Source organism: Plectropomus leopardus, chromosome 15, assembly GCF_026936395.1.
Source record: "Plectropomus leopardus strain MGB_pleo_1.0 chromosome 15, ASM2693639v1, whole genome shotgun sequence".
Classification (NCBI taxonomy): Eukaryota; Metazoa; Chordata; class Actinopteri; order Perciformes; family Serranidae; genus Plectropomus; species Plectropomus leopardus.
Genome location: NC_142190.1, coordinates 24,905,659 through 24,929,740, shown reverse-complemented (window position 1 = coordinate 24,929,740; position 24,082 = coordinate 24,905,659). Strand labels below are relative to the sequence as shown.

The 24,082-nt window shown below is 37.7% G+C and overlaps 1 protein-coding gene across 3 annotated transcripts in view; it reads right to left on the bottom strand.

Moving 5' to 3' along the window:
* Nucleotides 1-22,934, bottom strand: part of klhl13 (kelch-like family member 13) — a 45,271-nt gene extending 22,337 nt beyond the window's left edge. Inside the window, exons 1-2 of one of the 3 annotated variants that reach the window (XM_042499660.2) lie at nt 22,822-22,934; nt 20,952-21,023 (exon numbers count right to left, since the gene is read on the bottom strand). In XM_042499660.2, the coding sequence (XP_042355594.1) occupies nt 20,952-21,004 (53 nt within the window). In that variant the 5' untranslated portion in view covers nt 21,005-21,023; nt 22,822-22,934. Of the gene's footprint in view, nt 1-4,535; nt 4,608-15,196; nt 15,501-20,951; nt 21,024-22,821 lie in introns of those variants that run through there. The other 2 variants (XM_088088295.1, XM_088088294.1) reach the window with 2 other exon arrangements.
* Nucleotides 22,935-24,082: the final 1,148 nt, after the last annotated feature.

The following is a 24,082-nucleotide window of genomic DNA, read 5'->3' as shown; positions in this document are numbered from 1 at the left end:
CTTTAAAAAATGGCTGGCCATGATGTTAATAATCTTGTCTGTTAAATAAAAGACTATAAAAAAACAACAATCCCTAAACAGCATTTCTCAAAAAGCAAGAGAAGCTGACATGAGGCAGGTGTGTCCTTTTTTTAAAGTAAGACAAAGAACACCAAAAGAATTGACTTGTGAATGATGATGATGAGAGTGCTTTAAACAAAAAAAAAAAGCCTTTGCCCACTCCATTTTTAGTAAGAGGTGATGCACAGACAGGAGGGCCACACAACACAATGGCCCACAAAGATCTGCATTTCACCCACTGAATGAAAACGGATTATAAAATACTACAACTCATGCAATAAATAGAGATGACAGGACAGTCACCAAATGTGACATGTGACACATGAAAGGCACTCATTTTCAGATGTAGATTGGCCTGGTTTTGATAGAATATTCGTTTACAAAAATGTCTGGCTCAGCATAACAGTGAATCTGTGTCTTCAAACAGGCCCATGAGCAGGCAGTGCTTGTCAGATGTAGAAGACTAATGGTTTTTGGGTTGACTATTTATATAATGAAGCAACTCTAAAGTCCTTGTGTGGATGAATATTTATGTTTTTTTGTGGTTAACAGAGTGGTTTTATTAGTTTTAAGTAAATATCCCCTGTGATTTATTCAACATGTCTAAATAAATCATAGCTTTTAGATGGAAAAAGAACTTTTTGGGAAAAAAAAAGTATTTGTTCGTTAATGCTGGGATTATAATCTGATGCACTGTAAAATCTGACAGGCTGATTTGACAGGCTGAGGCTCATGCACACCTTCAATAAACAGATCTATAGGAGGAAAATGTCCATAAATAAGAGTCGAGAATTTCTTTCCTTTTATTCTAAACAGGCTTTATTTTATTTTATTTTTTTCAAGTAATTAGAAAATGTGCAGGAATTCTCTTATCTTACCTAAATTGATCTTACATAAAAAAATCTTGGAAACTGACTACCTTGAAAAATATAAGTAAACACAACTATTACAACTTGCTATACATAAGACTAATAGCTGTTTGTACTAATTATAATAATCATAACTTAACTAATAGTTAATTTTTTTTTAAAAAAATGTGAGGCAAGATCAACTTGTCAGAATTTTCAGAAAGAATAAAAGATTCTCAGAAATAAGTTTTGCACATAAACAAAACTTATTCACTTCAACCGAAAGCCATTATCTCTTTCTTCCTCACAATTAATGACAGATACTTTCAAATAGGACAAATTAACATTATTTTCAGGTACAAGAGGACATACATGCCAATTATAAAGCACTAAAGAACATCCTCAACAGGGGTGTAATGACATCGATCTAGATTGAAGTAAAGATTTGATGATGAAAGTGAAAACATTGATATATATTGTCATCTTTAAGATACAGCTTTATTTTGAAATTCCTAAGGCACACCTGTCTCACCATTTACATCCAGGTGCACCTCCTTCCTGAACCTTCAAACACTACTAGCCGCCGATTAGCAGTCAGATAATGGTAGCCAAGAAAAGGACAATTAGGATAGTCGCTGGTATTGTCTCACATCAGTCGCAGGCCCTTGAATTGAATCGAAGTAAAATCATGACTTGGCAGACTCTGTGATTAAAAAATGTTGTGATTTTACATCTTTAGTTCTCTATGAAAAAGGGAAATATTTCTTTCACTTATCTAACCCACTGTACTTTGAAGATTTCAATGCGACTCTATTCTCTCTATAAGACTAATCACATCTAATGTTATGTATATGTGCAAAGGCAAAGCAGTCTTTATGTAAGAGATGTACATAACACTAAACCTTTTCCCTACAGCTCTATTATTAAGAATAATCAGGCCTAATTGTTTGTACATCTCTTACATAAAGACTCCTCTGCATGTCTAGTCTTTCAAAGGTAGCACACCGTGACACGTCTGATTAGAAACAATGTCAGTGATGTGTTTCGAAGATTCTTACAAAGATCATAACCAAAATGCTATATAAACAATTTAAAAAGGGATGGAGGAGATTTGATGTTAAATATAGTCATTATATCAACACACCTCGAACAGAGATTTGGCCAAAATTAGGTTTTGCTAATGGCTGAATCAATAATCTCTGCCACATTGATGATGTATATGTTATTTCTACCTTAATGCTGACCTATGTAATTAATCCATGAGATTATCAACAACAGCAATCAAAAGGGAAACACATGTCCAATACAACACAACCCATTACTCAGTGAAGCAAAACTTTAATTGGCATTTCCATATTGAGGCTTGCATTTTTGTTTTTTGAAGAATAAGAGCAAATCAGGTCTGCAAAAGCAGCAGGCACTTTTGATTTAGTTGGCTTAGTTTATGAAAGGAGAATAAGAGGGTTCCTGTAATGTTCACAGTTTGCAGATTATGTTTTTATTAATCGTCTTTAAAATAACTATTACATAGTGATTAATTAATTTTACAAACTGAGTGAGAATGCTGCAAGTTGTTTTTTTGTGCTATGCAATATGAAATAAATGAAAACAAAAAGAACATCATGCTCTAAATACATAGTGATGATGTGTATTTGCAAAGTTGTGAGTCACAGTTGTCGATGGTCACTTGGAGGTGAAAACCATTTGTTAAATAAACATGTCAACACTGGTTTGGCTGCATAATCTGGTTAGAAAAAGTAACAGAGAAAAAGTTACATGGCCGCTTTCTCTAAAGAATTGTGGAATGAAAACTTTCCTTCTCTTCTCTTCTCAAAGAAACTTCACTTTGGGGCTCTGATACTCCGAGCCGACCTCAAAGCCGACAAAGGCTGACTGATCAAACGTTTTGTGTCACCTCACGTCGCCGCACATCTTTGCACTTGAACACACTGCTAAGACACACAGCCGACTAACGGTCCACTGCAGTCTCTTTTCAAGACTTTAACGATTAGGCCAAAGACATTTGGGGCATATGAAGGATAAACATTAAGAAAAGGTCAGGTGGAATCTAATTGTCATTCCTTTCACATGCTGTACAAGAACCGAGGAACAGGTAGGAAGACCAATGAGGATACATCAACAACAAAGGAAAAATATTCACAAAAACAGTTGATTTCTGCTACCACAAAAGGCAAGGAAATAAACAACTCCATGATCTACGCCACACATGCTTAAGTTCTATTGCATATAAATAGTGATGATCAGCACTTAAAAGATGCAATGTGTAAGATACTGCCAGAATTTTAGTCTAAAACATTGAAAAATAAACAGTATCAACAGAATGCGAAGGCGTAGCAGCAAACGTCCAACAGCGCGTTCTATTTGCGCTTAAAAGTCTGAATTTCTGAGTTCCCAATTTTAATTGAAATGCCCCCCTGAAGCCAAATTTCTACTACTACAGATACAGGCTACTGTCAAGCCTGGGGTTTATATGTCCAAAATATAGCATAATGTGTTGTTAAAAAAGGGTACTGCTAGCAATGGCTGACCTAGCTAGAAATGGTATTGTTAACATCTTGGTTTGTGTTGGTATGATGTCATTCCAACATTAATGGAACAAAGCCTATGTATTTTGTTGTAGATATCTACTGAAATGAGCATGCTAACCAGCTAGCTTCAACCAGTTCTTTTTTGTAATACAAATTGTACCTTGAGAGGCGATAGTGAGTCACTGTAGCATCCAATCTGCCCTCCCTGCTCGTCTGACAATTTTAGATGTAATGTTTACTTGTGTGGACCCAAGGAGGAGTAGTTCCATGTGGAAGTGGCTTGTGGGAATCCAAAAAAATTAATAAATGGAGAGTTGGGCGACTGGGCAAATATATCAGCTATGAGTGATTGGGTGAATATGGACGGGTACAAAGCCAGTTGGGTTTTTGTCTGGTGACTTTTGTCATTTTATTTTGCTAATTTAATGGTCTGCGACTGAATAACAAGCCAGAGTAGGAGGAGAGAGACAGCAGGGTAAAATAGTGTGCAAAGTCAGCATAATTTCACTTTTAACTTGGTGTCTGAAGGGTTTATTTTGACCAAACCACAGTCAGAAATCGCTGAAACAGTGGAAAGAATAACCAAGTCAGTTTTGGTGAGTTTTATTTCGTTTCTGTCGAGTTTGAATGACGCGTGTTTTAGAATGAATTCACAAGACAATTAAGCTAGTATTAGTTCAATGAATGACAGAAACTTGATTTCAGAAAATGTTTGTATTTTAAGGTTTCATAAGACAAATAAATGTAAGAATACATCAGAGTTAAATTTATTAATTTCTTAGACTAAAAAGGGTAGAAAGCTTGCAATAGGTGGCTTGGAGTTGAAATACTACCCATTATTAGTTTGGAGCATGTGGCCAGTTATTACACATTGCACCTTTAAAAACAGCACTACTTTAAAAATGACAAAGACAGAATGGGATCAGTGATAAGCTACATTTTACAGGGAGATGATCATGGACCACGTCTAGTAGGAATTTTGTGAACACCATCACAAAACGCTGAGAAACTGGCACGGCTTACACAGTGGTCACAATCACACTGACACACAGCACAGGAAATGCACCAGCACATTTACCCCGTCAGGTGGTAAGTCGGACAGGCAGCGAGGAGAGAGTGGGTTGTCCAAACCACAAAGGAGTGTTGGTGGCTGCCGGAACGAAACAAAAAAAAAGACAACAGCTACAGCATCCCACATAAAAGTTCTGCTCTTCCCAAAGACAGCAGAGGACCCGGAGACCCAATCTCTCGCTGCATTTGTGTCGTGTTTGAAGATCATCATGACTAAAGCATTAATGCAGTTTAGCACTGACCAACGCAAAAATCATTTATTAAACATTAGAGCATATTTAACAATCTATTAGCCTGTCAAATACCCACAACTGATGCCAATTCAGTTTTCCTTTAGTTCTGTTTTATGTGCAGATATTTTTAAATAATTACTTATCAAAGAGACAGAGGAAGTTATTTAAAAATGAAGATAAACCTTTAGATACATGAATAAAAACAGTTTTGTCCTAACATGTTAAATTATGTTTAAAAAGCTTTTGAACTGAATGATTCACAAATTTCACAGTTTGATTTGATCTGATGCCATTACTATTCAACACCAAAAAAAAAAAACAAACAGCGCCTTTGTTTTGTCTTATGTTTATGCTTTAAAATCATTACTTTGTACACAAAAGTTTGGAAAGTCATTGATTTCTCAGCAGTACACTACAGTAAATGGTCCACACTTTTAACAAAATGAGGATGAAATGAATATAAAACCTCACACTGAACAATGCTTTATGATACATAACTCTTAGAGGGGACACCGTAATGTTGAACGCATTAAATTAGGGAGAATTAAAATGATTAAGATAAAAGCCCTAAGTCTCTGGATTTACTAAAAACGAAGCAATACCTGATCTTTTGCTTGTACTTATATCTTAGATTAGAAGTTGGCACATTCTTAGTGCCAATTAAATTGGAAAGGAATCATCACTTGGTGTGTATGGTTAAGGTACAGACGATAAAGTTTTGGTTTTAAGGTATTAACTTGAACAAATCCTGGCAGATACGGTATATACAAGGAAAAAACAAAACCTGTGATAAGTTCGGAGTGCAGCAATTTCTCATGTTTTTATTTGCTCTCACAGCCTCTTCTTTTTATGGCATTCTCTTCCAACAACCAGCACCAGAAAATACATTGTTAACTCCGCTGGAAAGGACAAATAACAGGAATGTTATGAAATCTATTTCCAGGTCACTGACACTTTATTTCACCTACTTAGATTCTGAGCAGGGCTGGGAAACAGAGAGGGTCAGAGGAAATATTAAAAAGCGGAGGAGGAAGTTGGAGGATTGAAAAGAAGTCATGAAAAAACAAGGGTGGCAGTCTATCCAGTCCTTTCATGTCATTGAAAAGCTTAAAAACATCCTTCCACCAGTGACACTTCAGGAAGCTGAAGTCAACTTGGCTTTTTCCCTGGGATGACAGTGGAAGGGTCTTAAAAGATTAATGAGTATGGCTTTGCTGCCGCGTCATGCTTAGCCATGCATTGATAGAAACTTCATTAAATCTCATCTATTTCAGGTTGAGAACATCTGACAGATCAATGTCATGGTTTGTGGAGCAAAATATCTGAGAACGTGCATGACAGAATTTACTGAAAACACTTTAACATCCATGTTCAGAGGATTTTTCTATGGTAAACATCTCATCTTTTCCAACAACAGCACTGTTTCAAGAAATGAATTTACAGTTCTGTGATACCTGAGATATGATTTAACACGGGTCTGTTAAAAGTTAGCAAGCTTCAGTGTTACAGTTCCTGCAAGCCCATTCAAATGGACTGCTTACACACAAGGAGACAGGAAGAACACCCTGCTCCGCCCGGAAAAAAGACAGAATTCATAAATAATGTGAAAAATTGATTGCAGCCCATTATTTGTGGACTAGTTCTTGTACAAAGTGCATGGCACAGACATATAAAAGTTTCATAACATTTTTTTTAAGTTGCTTACGGCTACCGTGGACTAATGTGACATATTGTTTTAACAGGAACCCAGGAAGAGCCCGAGAGCAAAAAAGACAATGAGGTAGCAGCGGAATTGGCAGAGTAGCAAAAAATATTTTTTAGACACATACATCAATAATAAGAAAACCTCTGCCCCATTGACAGAAAAGGCGCAAGACTCCTACAGTCTGGCTGGTATTCTCAGTACCAGGGGCGGTGTCAGTAAAAATTTGGGCCTCAGCCCAAACTTAGGGGGGGCCTAGGGGTATGCTCCTCCAGGGGGGAGATTTGTTTTAACGACAGCTATATGCACTTTTCTTCAAGCCACTGAAGATAATACACTGCCTAAAAATCTGTAAATCGTTTCAGAAAAACATGATAGTCTCCAAGAACAAAAAACTCATCCTGGGGAGCCTACATCCTATGTTGTATCTTATTGTTCTTCAATTGTCTTGATCATTCTAAAAACCACAAGACAACGAATGAAGAGGACAAATTTTTACCCCCGCCACCTGAGAGGAGGCAAAACTTGTTTGCTGATACTATTTTTCAATTATATAACATAGGTATGGTATAAATTTGGAATAACCAACATAACTGATTTTGAAGCCTATTTTTGTTATACTATGCTGGAGTCCAGATCACAGAATGAATGTTCAGCTGACAAATCTGCTACGTTTGAATCCATGCCATAATAATCTGGGCTGCTCTAATTAGAAATCAAGGATCCCCGACAATGCCAAGTAAATGCGGTCTTCAGTACGCTAAATTGAATATTAGGCCAACAGAAGAACATTTACTTAATTACATTAGACTTCTTTAGGGAAAAGCATAGATTTAAGGCCTTTCAAAAGAAGAAAAAAAAACAGTTGGGGCTGAAGCCATGGAAGCCTGCACCCAACTCCAGCCCTGCTCAGAACAAACACTCCAGCTGCTGAATCTGAACCAATTACACAAACATAGAAAGGCAAAAGAAAAGGTGATGGGTTGCATACAGGCGACTGTCTGAAGTAAGTCTGCCTAAGAGAGTCTATTCAATAACTTGCACAGCAATGCAATAAAGCCATATGTTGACCAGCTTCTATTCCTGATCTTATGACGCAGTGTTCCAGCACTGTCTTTAGAAATGCAGAAAGTAAACCCTCCTATATAATGCCACACAATTCAATACAACAGCCCATAAAACTTTTTGACCTCTGTGGTTGTAGAAATACAGACAATTTAATGCAACACAATACATCGGTACCACAGACCAAAACCACAGCTTTAAAAATTACTATAGCAACGATGCTGCAGCAGCAACAGTACTGTGACTCAAACTGAAGCCCAATTAGGAAATGTACAGTACAGGATCACCTGGATTTCTGGTACTGCAGATCTGTGGATATCATTTAAAAATATACTTTCCTTAATTATAAGTGTACTAAACACTTATAATACTATTATCTGCCAACATACAGCATGAGACCAATAACATTCTAATCCAATGTATTATTGCACTCTAGTATATAAATATGCCTCAGTTCAGCAGGTGCTTCTCCACTGCAGCAGCAACACTATTTTCCCCTTGAACTCAACTGAAAAATTAACTGAGAGGGAAAAAAAAGAGAATTTCTCACACAACATTTCTGAGAATTGAGTGCAGCTCCTGTTTCCCTTTTCCTACCACCACACAGCGAGAAGCAGTAGGGCAGAGAAAAGGACGTAGTTGCGAGGTCTTAAAATTCTTCCCTCATACCGTCTCCTATTCCATCAAACAGACTTCGCTGCATCTAAAATGTGACAGCGGGGTCTGGTGGAGGATAGATTGCAATATAAAAATGTGAATATGTTCATCATCATAATGAATACAGACACTTTTTCTTTTGCGTCCAGTCACAGAGTTCCAGTAAAAAGGAAGTGATCATTTATCGGACCATTGCAAACATCTGTGTTCCATGTGTCTGACAAATGTTGTTTGCTCTGCCCATTATGATGAAAATTGGCACTTCCCTAATTAATACTCATGCTTAACCAACTAAATGGATGGTTGCAATGTGCTATTCACAGACTCTTTTAAAAGCTGGAAATCATACATAAAATTCTGATTTAAAAATAGATTATGCAAGTTTTAATTGAATAGTTAGAACTGAAAAAGAGTTATTTTTAGTAGAGGAAAAAATGAGGAGTATTTATAAAAAGGATGTCTGCATGAGCTTCAGTAAAAGAGCAATGAAAATTTGTGAACATGTGAAAACAACCCCCCTGGGTGTCACAAAGAAATGTAACAGAAATGTAAAATGCATTAAATGTTTGTGTTTAGTGATCATGATGATGCATTATGTTAAAAATGAGGTCCACTGTTATTCTCAAAGCATTTGCAGCTCAATCTGTCCGGGACAAACTATCCACAATCTCCAGATAATTGCTCCAATCACTGCTAATAATGTTCACAGTCTGTACGCCATAATGAGTCTGTAATTAAACTTTATAATCAAAGAGCACTTTAAGGTCAAGACTGGCTTGGGAATTTATGAGTACCTATAATAACTCTAAAGTTTCAAGAACACCTTTTCAAGCTGCACCACAAGTGGTTAAGCGAAACAAGCTTCCTAACGTGGATGCGTGTGGGTGGAGTGGACAATCTGTCAGCATGTACTGAATGCTAAATCAATCTGAAAGATGCTGTAAGAAGGAACATGACCCAGCTGACTATGTGTAAATCAAAAAGGACACTACAGCCAAGATAATACTAATTTGAGAAGAAAACAGCATTACTTTTTTTTTTGGAAACAGCTACAAAATTCCCTGAATCCAGAAACTATACACAAAGGCCAAAAATGTGTCAAAGCAATAGGGAATAAGAAGTGTCAGCACAATTTTGCCTGGACTCACATAAGTAGAGAGGCATGGCTTTGCATCAAAAGGGGCTTAATCGTTCACTATCTAAACAGGGATGCACAGTTAATTGCAGATGCTTCCATGAACATGTACATTTTTAATATATTTTTAATTCCCCTGACTGTCCATATGTGGTTCACCTTCCATTACATGTGGACAATTACCCATGAATTTACATATGCAACTATACCATACAACACAAGAAAAAAGCAAAGCAAACCAACAGTTCTGGTCTCTATCACTATAATTTCAACATTTTATGGCTAATTTAAAAATTCATGACAACTGTTAAAATGTTGTTAAGGCATAATTATGGGCATGACCGCTTTGAGTGACAGGTGGGTGCCATTTATTGACAAGTCACTACCACAGCAATAACTCTGGTTAGGTAAAGTAATCATGTTGTGCCCCCATGTTCACAGAGTAACGCCTTAGCCAAAGCTGAAAGTTGATTTAAAGTTAATTGTGACATTTTGGTTTCCTCGAGAGATTTTACTCAGAGTTTGGTTGTATTAAAAGATCATTAAAAGGTCAGATGTTCAGTTTTTAAAGTATGTATATTTACCTCCTAATGGCTTTAATCCTGTTTTTCGCTGACTAAAATTAGCATTAGAATTATCACAGTAAACCATAGTTTTAAATGCATCGTACCAACCAAGTTAGCAGCTAGCGTCAGTGTCTGCTCCCCACTCTCATCCAAATATGGTCCCCTCTGGCTCAAAAATGCCAAGATGCCAATAGTCAAAATGGATTAATTCAAGGCTTGAAAATGGATGATGTCACAGTGGCTACATCCATTATTTTAGATTGTCTATGGTAAAATCATGGATCTGGCAGTGAGTAAGATATTGTTGACTTAGCCCACTTTTAGGGTCCGTATTCAGAACGATCTGCTTGGATAGGATTTTTTTGGCACCTCTACTATAGACTTGATGCAGACTTTTTTCCAATCCAATCTTTACAACTGCAATAACAGATATTTTGGCTAAGGTAAGCAGTAAGATTATTAATTCACTTCAATCAAATTTTTGCGATGCAGCAGTTTGGTTTTTTTTGCTTCATCTTTGTGAGACATGATGAAATCCACTGACTGGTCAGCTGCGTGGTGAAACTCTGCCCACTTCATCACAGTTCAGCTTTGAGTGGGTTAGCGTTTGAGTGTGATGAGCACAGACATGACAGTCTCACCTGACTGAACTCCTCACTTGATGCTCTGCCAGCCAGACTGCCTGTGCCTCCCCTCTGGCCCTTCTATGAAAATAAACGATCCCCGTGTGGCTCTTGCATTTCGTACAATATGGCCACAAGTCAGCAGGAACTTAATGTCCATTCCAAAAGGACAGGTAAATTAAAAGCTGCACCACAATGCTCTAAAGTTTATCATTTTTCTAGCACTAAAGCGCAAGTGTGACACAGTATAATGGACATCGAAACCATGACTCTTATTCCAAAACACTGGCAGATGCTGCACTCTGGGATTCAATCATTTGTGGTTTTGAGAAAACAATTAAGCAAACTAATTTAAAATGTTTTATGAAAAAAATATCATATTGTTTCCCATCACTGTGATCAATGACTATCTAGCCAAGCATTTAGAGAGCATATTAATCATTCAGTTATAATGTCAAGTCATTTCAGTAATTCTCTGCCTTTCATTGAAACACATGAGAATAAAACAGCAACAAACAATACATATTCATCACATAACCCAAACAATATGTGCTGCTTCTTTAAGAGTGTGCAGTTATCTATACATTGTGTGGATTTGCAATTAAACTGTAGTTGCACAATCATACATTTGGCTGAGAACAGCATTGTAGTTTTAACATTTCTGCTGGCATTATCAGCCCCGACTGAGTCCAATTAACACATAAATCACAGTGTGATATAGCTGCTGAGACCCTCGAGTATAATCCCATAGTTTTATGTATTTTTAAACATAAAAAAATGTCTTCCTTGTCGGATGATGTTCAAAGTCAAAGTAAATGAAAAAATCCTCCAGCGCAAACCCAGCTCTTATTCAGTTCGCAGTCAGCTGTCAAATCAACTGCTCCTGTTAGATGAATTGTTTAATTGATCGGACAAATTAATGCAGGTTGGTAATGATGTGGGTTTCAAAGAATGTAAACTAATGGGCCATTTACCTCAGAGACTAGAAAAATCCTCTCCTAGCAGCAGCGCAGGGGGATTCAGCAGAAGGATTTGACAGCCACACGAGACATGTGAAGCATCTACTTGCAAATATCTGCTAAACAGACCTCTCAAAGCTTTCATTTTACCTGTAGCTGCACAATCTGTGTGGGATTTTATCCGGTCACACTGGCTTCAACTACAGTCTTACACTAGAAATAGTTCTGAAGATGAGGTGGCTTTGAGTAAAATCTTAAGCTATTTTGGGCACAGTCATCAACAAAAATAAATAAATAAATCAATAGAACCAAGGAACGGAGGCAGATAAGTCAACATGTGAAGGTCGAAATATACAAGATGTGATTTAATTTTAATATTTTGATGGATTGATTTTTTTCCATTTTGCCTGGATGAGATTGACAAAGAGTGACAGGGAACATGGGAAGAGAGAAAAGCGATATGACATGTGCTAAAGGTCCCTGACTGGAATTGAACAGGCTTTGCTGCAGTTGAGGTTGCTGGCTCGACATTACGCCTTCAAGAGGTGATTACTAAAGACAGCAGTCACACATATTAAGTGCTTAGTACCAAACCTCTGTAAAATGAGGGATGGCATTTATTTCAAGGACTTTTTGTGGAATGACAGTAAAACCCAGTGACGTTTTACCGAGCGGAAGATTATTCCATGGTCCGCACTGGCAGTGAACCTTCCTTGCTAGCATGAAATCTGCACCATGGGCAGTTCACGGGTCTATATATAGATTAGGGCGGGTTCAAAACAGGAGAGCACATTGTGAAAACAAATTGTATTTCTTAAACATCTTGTATGTCAAATATTCCAAAACCCTCTCTTCTGTGTGCTCCATCACTCTGCCGCTTTGAATACATAAAGAATACCTAACTGTAGCAGCAAGTTTAAAATGTCTCTAAAGCCAAAAGGACAGAGGCACCACTCAAAGGGCCTATAAAGAGTGACTTCTCCCTGACCACAGAGTAGCCTATAATTGGGGGCCCAATATCAGCCTGCCTGAAAACACAGCTTACAATATACACGTTTCAAAATAGTCCACAGTCTGGTGGGGCAGAGCCACACTGGGCGGAGTAAGGTGGAGTCTCAAGGTTTAAATATGCCTCACTTAATAGTGTGTGCACACAATCTGCTGTGAAGACATGCAAGCGCTGTCCACAGCCACTTAAATACACTTAATGCACTCTTGTCCTTGCACTTTCATTGTGAGAGATATCTTAGCCCTCAAAAAGGCATATTGACATGCTGATGAAGGTCCTCTTTGTGCTTTTGTACAATGTTAAGTGTTGAAAGTAAATACTTTGCATACACAATGCATACATTTAATGACTCGGTTTTGATTCATGCTGTAGCACCAGCACCAAGACTTACTGATAGCATAACCCTCTTTCTATGAAAATTAGTGCATATATGCAGGCTTTTTTCAAAGTAGAGAAACCCCACTAAAATAAGCGATAGACTCCTTTTCCACTACCGGTAGATGAGTATGCATTTCTTTTTTTTTGTACTGGTGTGTCACATTCACTGTCCAAATTGTGCAAGAAAACAGTGTTAGTGAGCGGTAGAAAGCAGCATGGAGGCCAGTAAAAATGCTACTGTGGTTATCTCTTGAATCAATTACCATTACCATTTCAATCTCTCTTAAACTCAAACTTGGTGCAGACTTGGAACAATGAGCAGGTGATGACACAGATGGAATTGTACTGTTGCATCATAACAATCAAGCTGGAAAAGGGGAAAGAATTTGTGATTCCAGCCGGGTGCCATATTTCCATCAGTGCCTATCGGAGCCCATTACCCAAAGATGAATGCTAATTGTAGCCTTTCCCACTTATGATAGAAAACAGGTGTTACTGGGGGTTTTTCCATTGGGAAAGGAGCTATACAGTACTTGAGTCACTGTAAACACACAGCGAAACCAAATTTTTAAAAAGTAGAATATGAAATAAACAGCCATTAAGTCAAAAAAGATGGTCAAACAAGATGTAATATCCTGAGATGGAATATAATCGAGTACACCAAACAGAAATATACAGCATATGGCAGGTCTAAGAGTATTTATATAGACAATTTTAATTATCTAGCAAGTATAAACATTTGCTGTGTTGCGACACACACACTACAGGGTATTTGAATAAGTGAAAACCCTACAGAACCACAAACGCAACACTTCGCCAAAAGGTCCTTGACAATCAGAAATGTTTACAAGTGCGAAATACATTTTTGCATGTATGGTCTCACATCTGTGTAACTTTGTGCTGCCTCATTTCTAAAGAGCAATGAGGCGCGTAGTCAGCATATATCTGCAGGCTGAAATTTTCAAATGTTCACGGACAAGATTGAGATGTACAAAGGAATTTCAGCTCACTGGTCCATTAAATTCTGTACCAACATATTTCCGGCCAACCTATTACAGATCCTGTGACACAGTGTTAGCAGGGAGGCTAAAACAACTGGAAGGTTGCTTTTGTGATCTACAGACTGTCTGGATAAATCTGGGTGGGGAAGCAAAAACCTTTGCTCTCCCCTCGGTTGCAACAACCACTAAGGTGCCCTTGAGCAAGGCCCTTAACCCCCCAACTGCTCCACTGGAACTGCTCAGTTGCCAGCAGATAAGACTGTGGTTGTACTGGACAGCTTCCAGGTGTGTGTGTGTGTGTGTGTGTGTGTGTGTGTGTGTGTGTGTGTGTGTGTGTGTGTGTGTGTGTGTGTGTGTGTGTTCGTGTAAAACAGGATGCTCCAGCTAAACTACCCTGGTTAAATAAAGATTAAAACCATAATTACCAAGTCAATAATGCCAATACTGAAGCAGTCATCTTGTCATTTTATAAAGAGCTTACAAAGGTAAAAGCTATATGATAAATATGCATATTTTGTACATTTTGATGCAGTTCTCACCTGTTTCACTAAGGTTAGTGCATAGATTCCCCTCACTGTCATGCAGTAATGTTTAAAATAAACATTCCTGTAAAACTAGCAAAATTAAGCTCTTAAGCTCATAAGTAAAGCTGCACGATAACTGGAGACTGCATAAATCCAATTTTGTAAAAAGCCATCCAAGTAAGCCTCGTTAGCCTATAAAATTACCTTCCGGCTATAAGCTAGCCTAGCTTGCCATAAAAAATGTGTTGAGCTTTGTTTTCCAAGACTTTGGTTGTCACTCTGTCGGCCAAAGCCATGTCACAAAAGTCAAACAAGACACTTGTCCATTTCAGCAGAGCCCAGGAAAAGGGCTGAAAAGAGAGGATGGCGAGAGGCTGTGAGAGGCACTTCCATTCTACCCTCCCCCCCCTCCTGAACAGTAGCAGATGACAATAGCTTCTAAACCAGGGCACGCCAGACATCCTGACAAAGGCAGGCTCCTCCCAAGCTGCTGAGTCCCTGTTCCCAAATAAACATAGCCACAGGGAAAGGGCAAGAGTCGGGGATGTGGTGCTTGCCATGTCCAGACTAGCGGCAAAATGAGCCCTTCCGCACAGAGCAAAGCTTACTGCCAGCGAACCATAAAATGCATGCTGGACAAGGCGAATGTCCTGACACACTACGAGCATCAAACGCATTCTGCCTAATTAGGGCTGCAACATAAAATAATGGTGTCACAATAATTTGTTTAAAAAAAAAAACTGAACAGGAAACAAATCCATCTCCATATAAATTGCCACAACGGTATAATGACAATGCCATTTAGCTCTTACTCACATGTAGGCAGGCGAAAGGGGTGAGGACCTGGATGTCTTAAGAACTGGCACTGGGAATTTCCAGCTGACAGGAGAACCGCTTTTCCATTTCAACGGCATGTTGTTGTCACCAGAATGGTGCTACAGCAATACCAACAGCAAAGACCATTTCCATGAAAAGGTTTCCAATGCAGTCTTCCATCCCACTCTGCCCACACCATTTAAGGGGGAGGGAGAGCAGCAGCAGCAGCAGCAGCTACAGAATACCCTGGTAGAGGCAGTGCAGGCTACAGTCAGGGTTGTGACTTTAGCGGCAGCACTGAGAAGCCAATAGATTGCATCCACCACGACTACTTGCCCTGCTGCATTCACAGTTGTCTCGTGGTAGGAGGGGGGAAAAGAAGCCCAGCCTTCCCATCACCCTTTCAGGGTTCGTGAGAAGCCCAGTAGCTGAGCAACAGTGCCACCTTGTTAAGGGAGCGGCGATTACAGTTCTGGACTTACTATTGGAAGAATCAAAAGGGAGATATAGGAGTAGGAGAAAGAGGAAAAACTGTTATGACATTTATGTGATTCAATAACTTCAACTAATTTTTTGCCATCATATGATTTAATGTGATTTCGTAGGATTTGTGTCAAATTTAATTTAATCCAGTACTAAAACAAAATCTACAAGATACAACTGGCAGTCTTTGTATATCCAATTAAGCCCAATTATTCCCAGTGTGTATAAGAGTGGGTTTTAAGTTTATCCATTATGTTTCAGAAAACAATAGGAGCACTATAGACATATTATATTTCTTGTGGATGTACTCGTGAAAAGCCACAGAATTAAAATTTGTATTATCTTTTCACCACATGTCTTGTCACCATGGCATTCCAAGTTTTAAGACTCTTAAGCCACACAGGCGAATTAACTGATAATTCTGAAAGCATGTTCACATGCTCACAAAGTCCCCTGCTTAAAATATAGGCCTTTTGCACATATCATTTTTTGGATACGGCTGTGTTTTTTTTTTTTCTTTGGCTAAACACAACAGATAGTGGGATAAATGAGCATTATTCTGGAGTATTCATGAATGAAGCCAGCCATATTCAGTCCTATAGTGCAATCAATGTAAAGCAATAAAGGTGGACCCACTCAGCTCAACAAACACCTAGTAAAGTTAATGACTGTCGCAAACTGCTTGAAAGTGTCAATACCAATTTCACAAACTTCTAAGTTTTAAGCATACACTCTTTATCCTGATATTGCATCTGACTAGGCTGAACTACATTGGCTGGCCCAGCTGGCTTGAATGGCAACTTGGTGCAAATCCAACGGCTCACAATCCGCTATCACTGTATATCTGGTTCAGTTAGGCTTACTGAATTGCAATGGTTGTTTATAGTAAATTCCTGGTAGAAATCCCCTGCATTACACACATAAAATAAATGGAGTTGCACTAATTCTGCCTCAATTTTTTTAGCCACCTAAAATATGGGCGCTTAGAAAAGTCAGTAGAATTTAAAGTAGGGGTCGACCGATATTGTTTTTTAAAGGCCCGATACCGTCACCAATTAGTAGTTAATGAGACGAACAACCAATGTATGAAACCGATATGCTTTTACAATAAAAATGTCACTATTAACTATGTCACTAACTGTCACTATTAACAACTTGGAATATAACAAACTCAAATTTTTAATCAAGACTTTCAACATCATACACAGCAAGTACCAGCTTTTTTTTAATAAAGTCAAGTAAGTAATAAAAAAAATAATAATTAATTTAAAAAAAAAAAAAAAGCTCCCTGATGCATTACGAAGTAGAAATACCTCCCATGCTGACACTTTCTTTGCACTGATAATGCCAAATATCGGCCCTGATTATCTGTCGAACCCGTATTTTAAGTATATTTAGAATATTTTCACTACTTAACCTTGAGGAGAGTAATTCTCACTAAAGATGGTGGTTGCTGGTGCACCACTGCCAGTGTGTAAGTTAAGCATTAAGAATATTCCAAACACAGCCAACACTTAAGCTACGTTTTTATGCAGCCCCCATCTACAGCAGAACATTGCAGTTTCCCTGTCAATTTGGTTCCTAAAACATGCTGGCAAAGTTCATAAAACAATCACAGCTGAAACGTCAGATAGGTCAGACAACCCTGTTCAGCTGTGTACCTTTAAACGTTACAGTTATGGCTGAAAATAGCATGAGAAATAAAGAAAATTGCAGATTTCACATATCGCCTTAAATTAAATACAGTTTCTAATTGCTGTTTTAAGCATAACCCCACCATGATTTGGTTTTAAGTTAGTTATCAACACCTTTGGGATGAGAAACTTTTTTTTTATAAATAATGTAACAGCTCCAGAGCAAGACACAAACACAATATGTTGCAGCCCATGCTTGGGCTGCTGGAAAAGAACACATTGTCCAGAGGATTAGTATTACTATTTCAAATTTTAACAATCATTAAAACCATGTTTAATTACCGCACTTCTAAAATCTCACCGTAAATTCTGTTCTGCATTAGATTAAGTTAGCTAACAGTCTTCCTTGTTTACAGAGTTAGTTTACAGCAGGCAAACCCAGTGATGCTGCTTTTCCCTTGTTGTCATCTACAGTGACACTTGTGCAAGCATTTCACAGACAGCTTATACACCAATATTGAACAAAACCTCATGAAATTATTTCAGTGCGTGTATCTCCAAACCCCTCTTTGACTGCACTGACCTTCACAACATTCAAATCTCACCTCAAGACCCACCTTTTTAAATCTACTTTCAATGTTTGAATGTTCTGCACATTTCTTGCTTGTCTGTCTTGCTTGTACTGATTTTGTTTTAATCTATTCTGTACGATTTTACTAACTCTAACTGACTGTTGTTGTTTCTTTTCAGTGTCTTTGAGTATTGTGAAAAGCGCCTTTAAAAATAAAATGTATCATTATTATTATTATCAGAACTTTGTTTTAACATTTTCAGCACATTTTAACAATACAGCAAGATACTGATGACCATAGCCATTTTGGTCACTATAACTGTGACACAAAATTTTCATACCATTTCATCTCTACTGTTGCCTTGAATGGACAACTCACACACTGCTGTTGAGTTTTTCAAATGTAATTTTTGGTCCTTTGAACACCACAAGAGAAAGCAGACATCTCTACGGTTGATATCTCCAACACTAAGCAACTCACACCAAAACAATCTAGACTGATAAATAGCTCTATAGGAAGGAGGGAAAAATAAGTATTTTTGATTCGGGGGTTAACTGTCCCTTTAACCCCTTGACCACCAGGATACCTAAGCAATGCTCCACATAGACCCCTTGTGTAAATTTCTGAGTTAAACAATTAAAGAGGGTTTAATAGATAAGAGGGAACAACACTACCTAATGTGGGAACCAGGAAAGGAAAAAAATAAATAAATCATATCTTGCTGAAAACAGAAGTTGTTATGCCTATCGTCTCGCCCCACTTTTATGAAATCAATTAGATTTGTTGGATTATTGCACCAAGAGATTAAGAAACAGCAACTGCTGATGTAATTCATAATTCTATGAAATATTCAAAGTCATCTAAGGTAAAAGGAAAGCTTTAAACTATATGAAAGCCCATAGCAACCGGTTTCTAAGAGATTAATTTCAGTTTAACAACATTAATCAAAGGAACAAAGCAGATGCCCTTTTTTTGGCTAGTGACACACAGACAAAACACATTAGTATGAATATCACGCCAACAAAAACAGGATTCACAGCGACTATCAGGATTTACGAGCACATGTGCCAAAAAAAAGGTACAAAACACTGCATTAATAAACAACAGTGATCCACAGTAGTTCGAAGTAAAAGTCATCTTATTCCATGTTATTCTGTCCCCAAGTTAAAGTCACTATCAGACTGCCCAGCTATTACAGAAAAGGAGGTGCGGCGGTGAGGGCACAAGTTGCTTTCACCTGCAGCTCCATCCTAATAACAACCTTGTCATCACACCTTCAGGTTTCCTCCATTCCCCCTACCAGCTTACTCTGCTAATGGCAGAATGACCTTGCCTCTACTGCAAGGGCAGCAGTCATTTTCTCCCTTCTGTCAAAGGCTGAAAGCACAGTGCTGCACCTTTTATCCTCAGTTCAACTATATTGCACTCCTCCCAAAATCACACTCCCCGTGTAAAGACGCCTAATACAAATTATCCTTGTAGTAACACTGCGGTAATCCCACACATTTCCAGTGTAAAGATGTTCACTTTTAAAGAAATGTAGGAATCCCAAGGAAAACTGATAGTGCTTTATGTTTCTTTCATTCATTTAAACCAGCCAACAGTTTATTCTAGTATTTGTTATTGATGTTCCAAAACATCGAGTTGGTGTAGTGTCTCATCCACCTCCACACAGGCACAATGCTGTTCACGAGTAAAGGAGAATCTTTTGCCAACAGATTGCATCAAACACACAGAAACTATCAGGCAAGTTCTTTTTCTCGAGTATCTCAACATCCAAGTATCATTCCAAGATGAGTCTCTATGCAATCTGGTACTACCCACAGTATAGTATGCAATAAATAAAACACACATAATCAGTAAAATCTGGTAAATATGTCATCAGATCTTTTATCTACACTCATTTTGTCAATGCAGGCTATGCTTCAAATGGCTGACATATTCCTTCCTTGCTAGATTTCCGTTAAAAAAATGCACCATTTAAATGTTACAACTGACATGTAAAATAATTACTAAAAAAACAAACCAGCCACTGTTAACTGGAGAGAGCTAGGTCCCACAAACACAGCCAAGTCCCAGGAATAAGGAAGAAGCACAGAAGAGTTTTTCAGTTATCCATTATAAGACCAAAGTATATTTCTTCCTGACCCTCATGTGTTTGGGTGTGCCCAATCATAGCTGACAAGGAGTAAAAGGAGTTTTTGTTGATCCTAATGTGAGAAAACCATGCTAATTATAGACCCACGGTTTCATGATTAAATCACAGTTTCCCTATCTTCTCCATTTATCCTAATCTCAGCTCTTCTGCAGCGTTCTCACTGTCAAACTAATATTCATTTGTAGCAAACTCAAGAAAAACTTCAACTCAGCCCATCTGTCATTTTTCTTGTACTAGAGAGATATGTTTGTGCTATTGCTTACAACTTTGCTTTATTTGCTGATATTCTAGTGGAAGTTTACAATAAAATGCACAATCCAAAACACTGCCATGCAAACTAAACTCCTAAATCAGGACAGCTCGTAAAAGGATTTTTTTGTTTACCTGGAAATGACATTGGACCCAGTCAAAAAAACGTATTTCAGAGTTTGCACACCAAAAGACAGCTGTGACAATACTGTTTGAGTGACAGAGTAACTGCAGAAAAATAGTAATAAATGTGACAGTATTGTGCACAGCCATTCAGGTGTGGAAAACTTCCACAGGTGAATAAACACTGCAATTTCTTTCAAGCCATTGGAGGACACTCTGGTAAGACTCTTAGCAGTGCCTCTCAACCCAGGTCATAGAGGGCTGCAGCCCTATGCTTATTCTTTCTTACAATCTAATCAGGGATTACTTGATTAACACCTGCAATTCCAGGCAGAAGCCATTTGTTAGCTGAACTAGGGATTGATGACTGCTGTTCCATCCACAACTCAGGAATGGTCAGCCATAGACCCTGAGTCAAAATGTGTTTTTTTCTGAGTTCGGGAGCAAAAAAAGTGGAATGTGTTCAATTAAAGTGAATTAATGCACATATTATCCTTTGCTAGTGACATAATAGATTATGAGACATTGCAAATTACCTGTCATGTAGTCCGATGGGCATCGTCTCCCCTCTGTGTACAGGGTGCTCCATACCCTCGCCAAAACCACACCTAAAAAAATTAACATGGTACTATCAGTATTTGATTTAAGAGTCTTTTTCTTCAAAAAAACAAAAATAAAGCAAAATAACACACTCAGCCTTACTCATGAAAAACAAGATAAAGATGTCAGTTGTCTACAGGTTTTACGTAAGTACTTGCAAGTCAGTTTTGCATGTGCAATTTCAACAGAACTTCCTGTTTTAATGTTTTATAGTACACTATTTTAGATACAGTTTATTGCCTAATGGGGGCAACATGTCAGTGTTGTGACAGAGAAACCATTTCTATACAATTGCTCATGCATGTAATACTCAAAATGTAGTACCCAATCTCTAAAACATACATGGAAAATGAATCCGACGTCTTTACTGATTCCCGAAGGGCAATTCAGTTTACAGTAACACAGTACAGTACAGTACAGTTTTAACCCTGCCTCCTTACAACAATCCTGACAATTAGGAACAAAAACAAACAAATGAAAGACATTCACTGCAGCATACAGACAATCACCTTCACCTGTCAGTGCCAAGAGATCAGCAGAATAATAAATACTGTATGACAGATCACAAGCAACACTGTCTTACAGTGGCACACGTGTTTAAAAATGTAAATGCACACATGTATGCTTACTTTCTGCAACTGAGATGTACAATTAATTAAACGTCTGCATAATTCTGTGCTTTCAAGTTTATCCGCCAATCAAATATTCGTATGCTTGACAGACTTCACAAGCATGTAGTCTTACTGATTATGAAAGAGGGGTAATTTATAGTGTAAACACGTTTGCATTATGTTCATTTTGGATGTAAAATGTCCTACAGAAGTTGATGTCAATGTGTGTGGGCGCTTCTTGACACACATCCCAAGCAAAAATGTGACAGTTGCATCATATTTCTAACTTGTTGCTTTACACAGAACGAGGCTAATTAAAGCTAAAAATAACTGCCGTGTGTTACTGTACTTGACACAATTATCTTCATCGTATTTTAAGATTCAGCTAACGTGATGTACAAATTAAAGTGCGTATTAAGACGTCTCGTCTCGATTAGTATCTGGAAACGTTGACGTGAACCTGTATACAATAAAGTTTCCTCACTGCTTGGTTTCTGTTGTTACAACCACATTAAAGTGACATGATTTTAATGACACAAAACTTATTTAGTTGACAGTTTTCCTCTGTAAAGTGTTGCACGCTAAGCTCTCAGACACACACGAAGTCGGGAGATGTTAGTCCTTTAAAGCTAAGTGTGATACACGTAGAGAGAAACTTAGTCCACGGCAAGGTAACGTTAGCTAACTTGCGTGCTAGCAAAGGCTTTAAGCTATAGTGGTCCAAAATGTTCGTGTACTTTTAGCCAGCCAACATAATTATATTGTCACACGGGGCACCGCTGTCAGCTCGGAGCTTTGCTAATTTTCTAGCCATGTTGCTTCAACATAGTCCTTACATCTCCAGTGCGGCTAATGCTAACTAGCCATGCTAACAACGTTGACGTCTGCTAGCTTGGAAAAACGTTAACTTTAGGTCCGGACAGTCGACTATGTGGCTGTTAAGTTAATTACAGTAAAATATCGACTGCTAATTATGTTATCTTAACTAAAGTCCGCGTAAAACACCGGGGTCTTAACATGAGTTAGTTGGGTTAGTTATTAGTTAGTCTGGTTGGTTGGTTTGCCACCACCAACATATGACTGTGACTACCTGTCAACATGGCATTTGTTGAGCCTAAAACAATACAAATGACATTTTAATCAACATTTTTATCTCAAATACACTCTGTAAACTTTTAAATGACAGATTCCATACCTTTAAAAACGAGATAACGTTAACTAGCGTCCTTGTTTTCCTTCCAAGCCCTCAAATCTACTTATACCACGGGAGCCTCCTTCTTTGTTTTATCCAATAGAGTCGTCGTTTACTCGGAGAGCTGCAACATCCAAACTTTCCATTGGCTGAAGAGTATGGCAATCTTTTCTCATTGGCTCAAAACTTCCGTTACTAAATAAAGTGTTTCTAAAGAGGAGTCGTCTTTCGGTGAAGCGTTTGTACCCTCAAACAAATGTCTGTGTTGCTTTGCTCTAAAACGATTAATGAGTCCTCATAAGATCCAGTTTAAGGTACAAGGAAAATTACAGACTGCCTGCCTGTTAAAAGTATAAACTTACTCTCATTTAGAAATGGGTGTAACAAAGACTGTATATGATGCAAAGCTGGACTCCAATTTGAATGTGGTTGCTGGCCACATTGCAGTAAACACACATTGCTAATAATGTACACTGCAATAAACAAATGAATGTGTTATATATTTCTGTTTGCATAATAACCCCATTCCCCTACTCTTGCTATTATCACATCAAGTGCTCCCACTTTAAAGTCTTTATCTCTTCCTCTCAAGGGGAGACACTACACTTGAAGAGGGTGAACTTTTAACTATTTATATCATCATGAAGCTTCCCAAGTTGATGGTTTGCAATTAAATTATTTTTTATTATTTATTAAGTTTGTTGAAATTTTACTCTTAAATATGTAAAAGAGCAATATCCAATTAAATGTGTACCAAATTGTATATATTTCCAGTACATAAATCTGAAATTTTAAAAACCCATGATCAAAATTCTTGTTTTTATTTATTTATTTATTTATTTTGCTGACATATTAAAAGTCAAAGGTTTTACAGAGGGGATAGCTCCTCTTATCACTCCATAAACCAGAAAATACTGTCAACAGCCGTGAAGAAATATGTTCTTTATTGTGTTTTTAGAAATGAACTGTTATAAGCTATAGATTAGATGATGAAAAAAAACCTTCAAAAAACTAATAGATATCACTATGAAACTTCCCCAGTTCATTACTTTCATTAAAGCAGTTACATTTTTGCAATAAAAGTTTTTTGAAATGGTATGTTTAATTATGCAAACAGAACATTATGTAATTAAATATGCACTGTTTGCATACATTTTAAGAACATAAATCTGAAAATATACTGCATTTTTGTGTGCATTGCTTATTATTTCTTTCCACAAGTCTGAGAGAGGACATGTTATGGAAGCAAAATAGCTAAAAATCC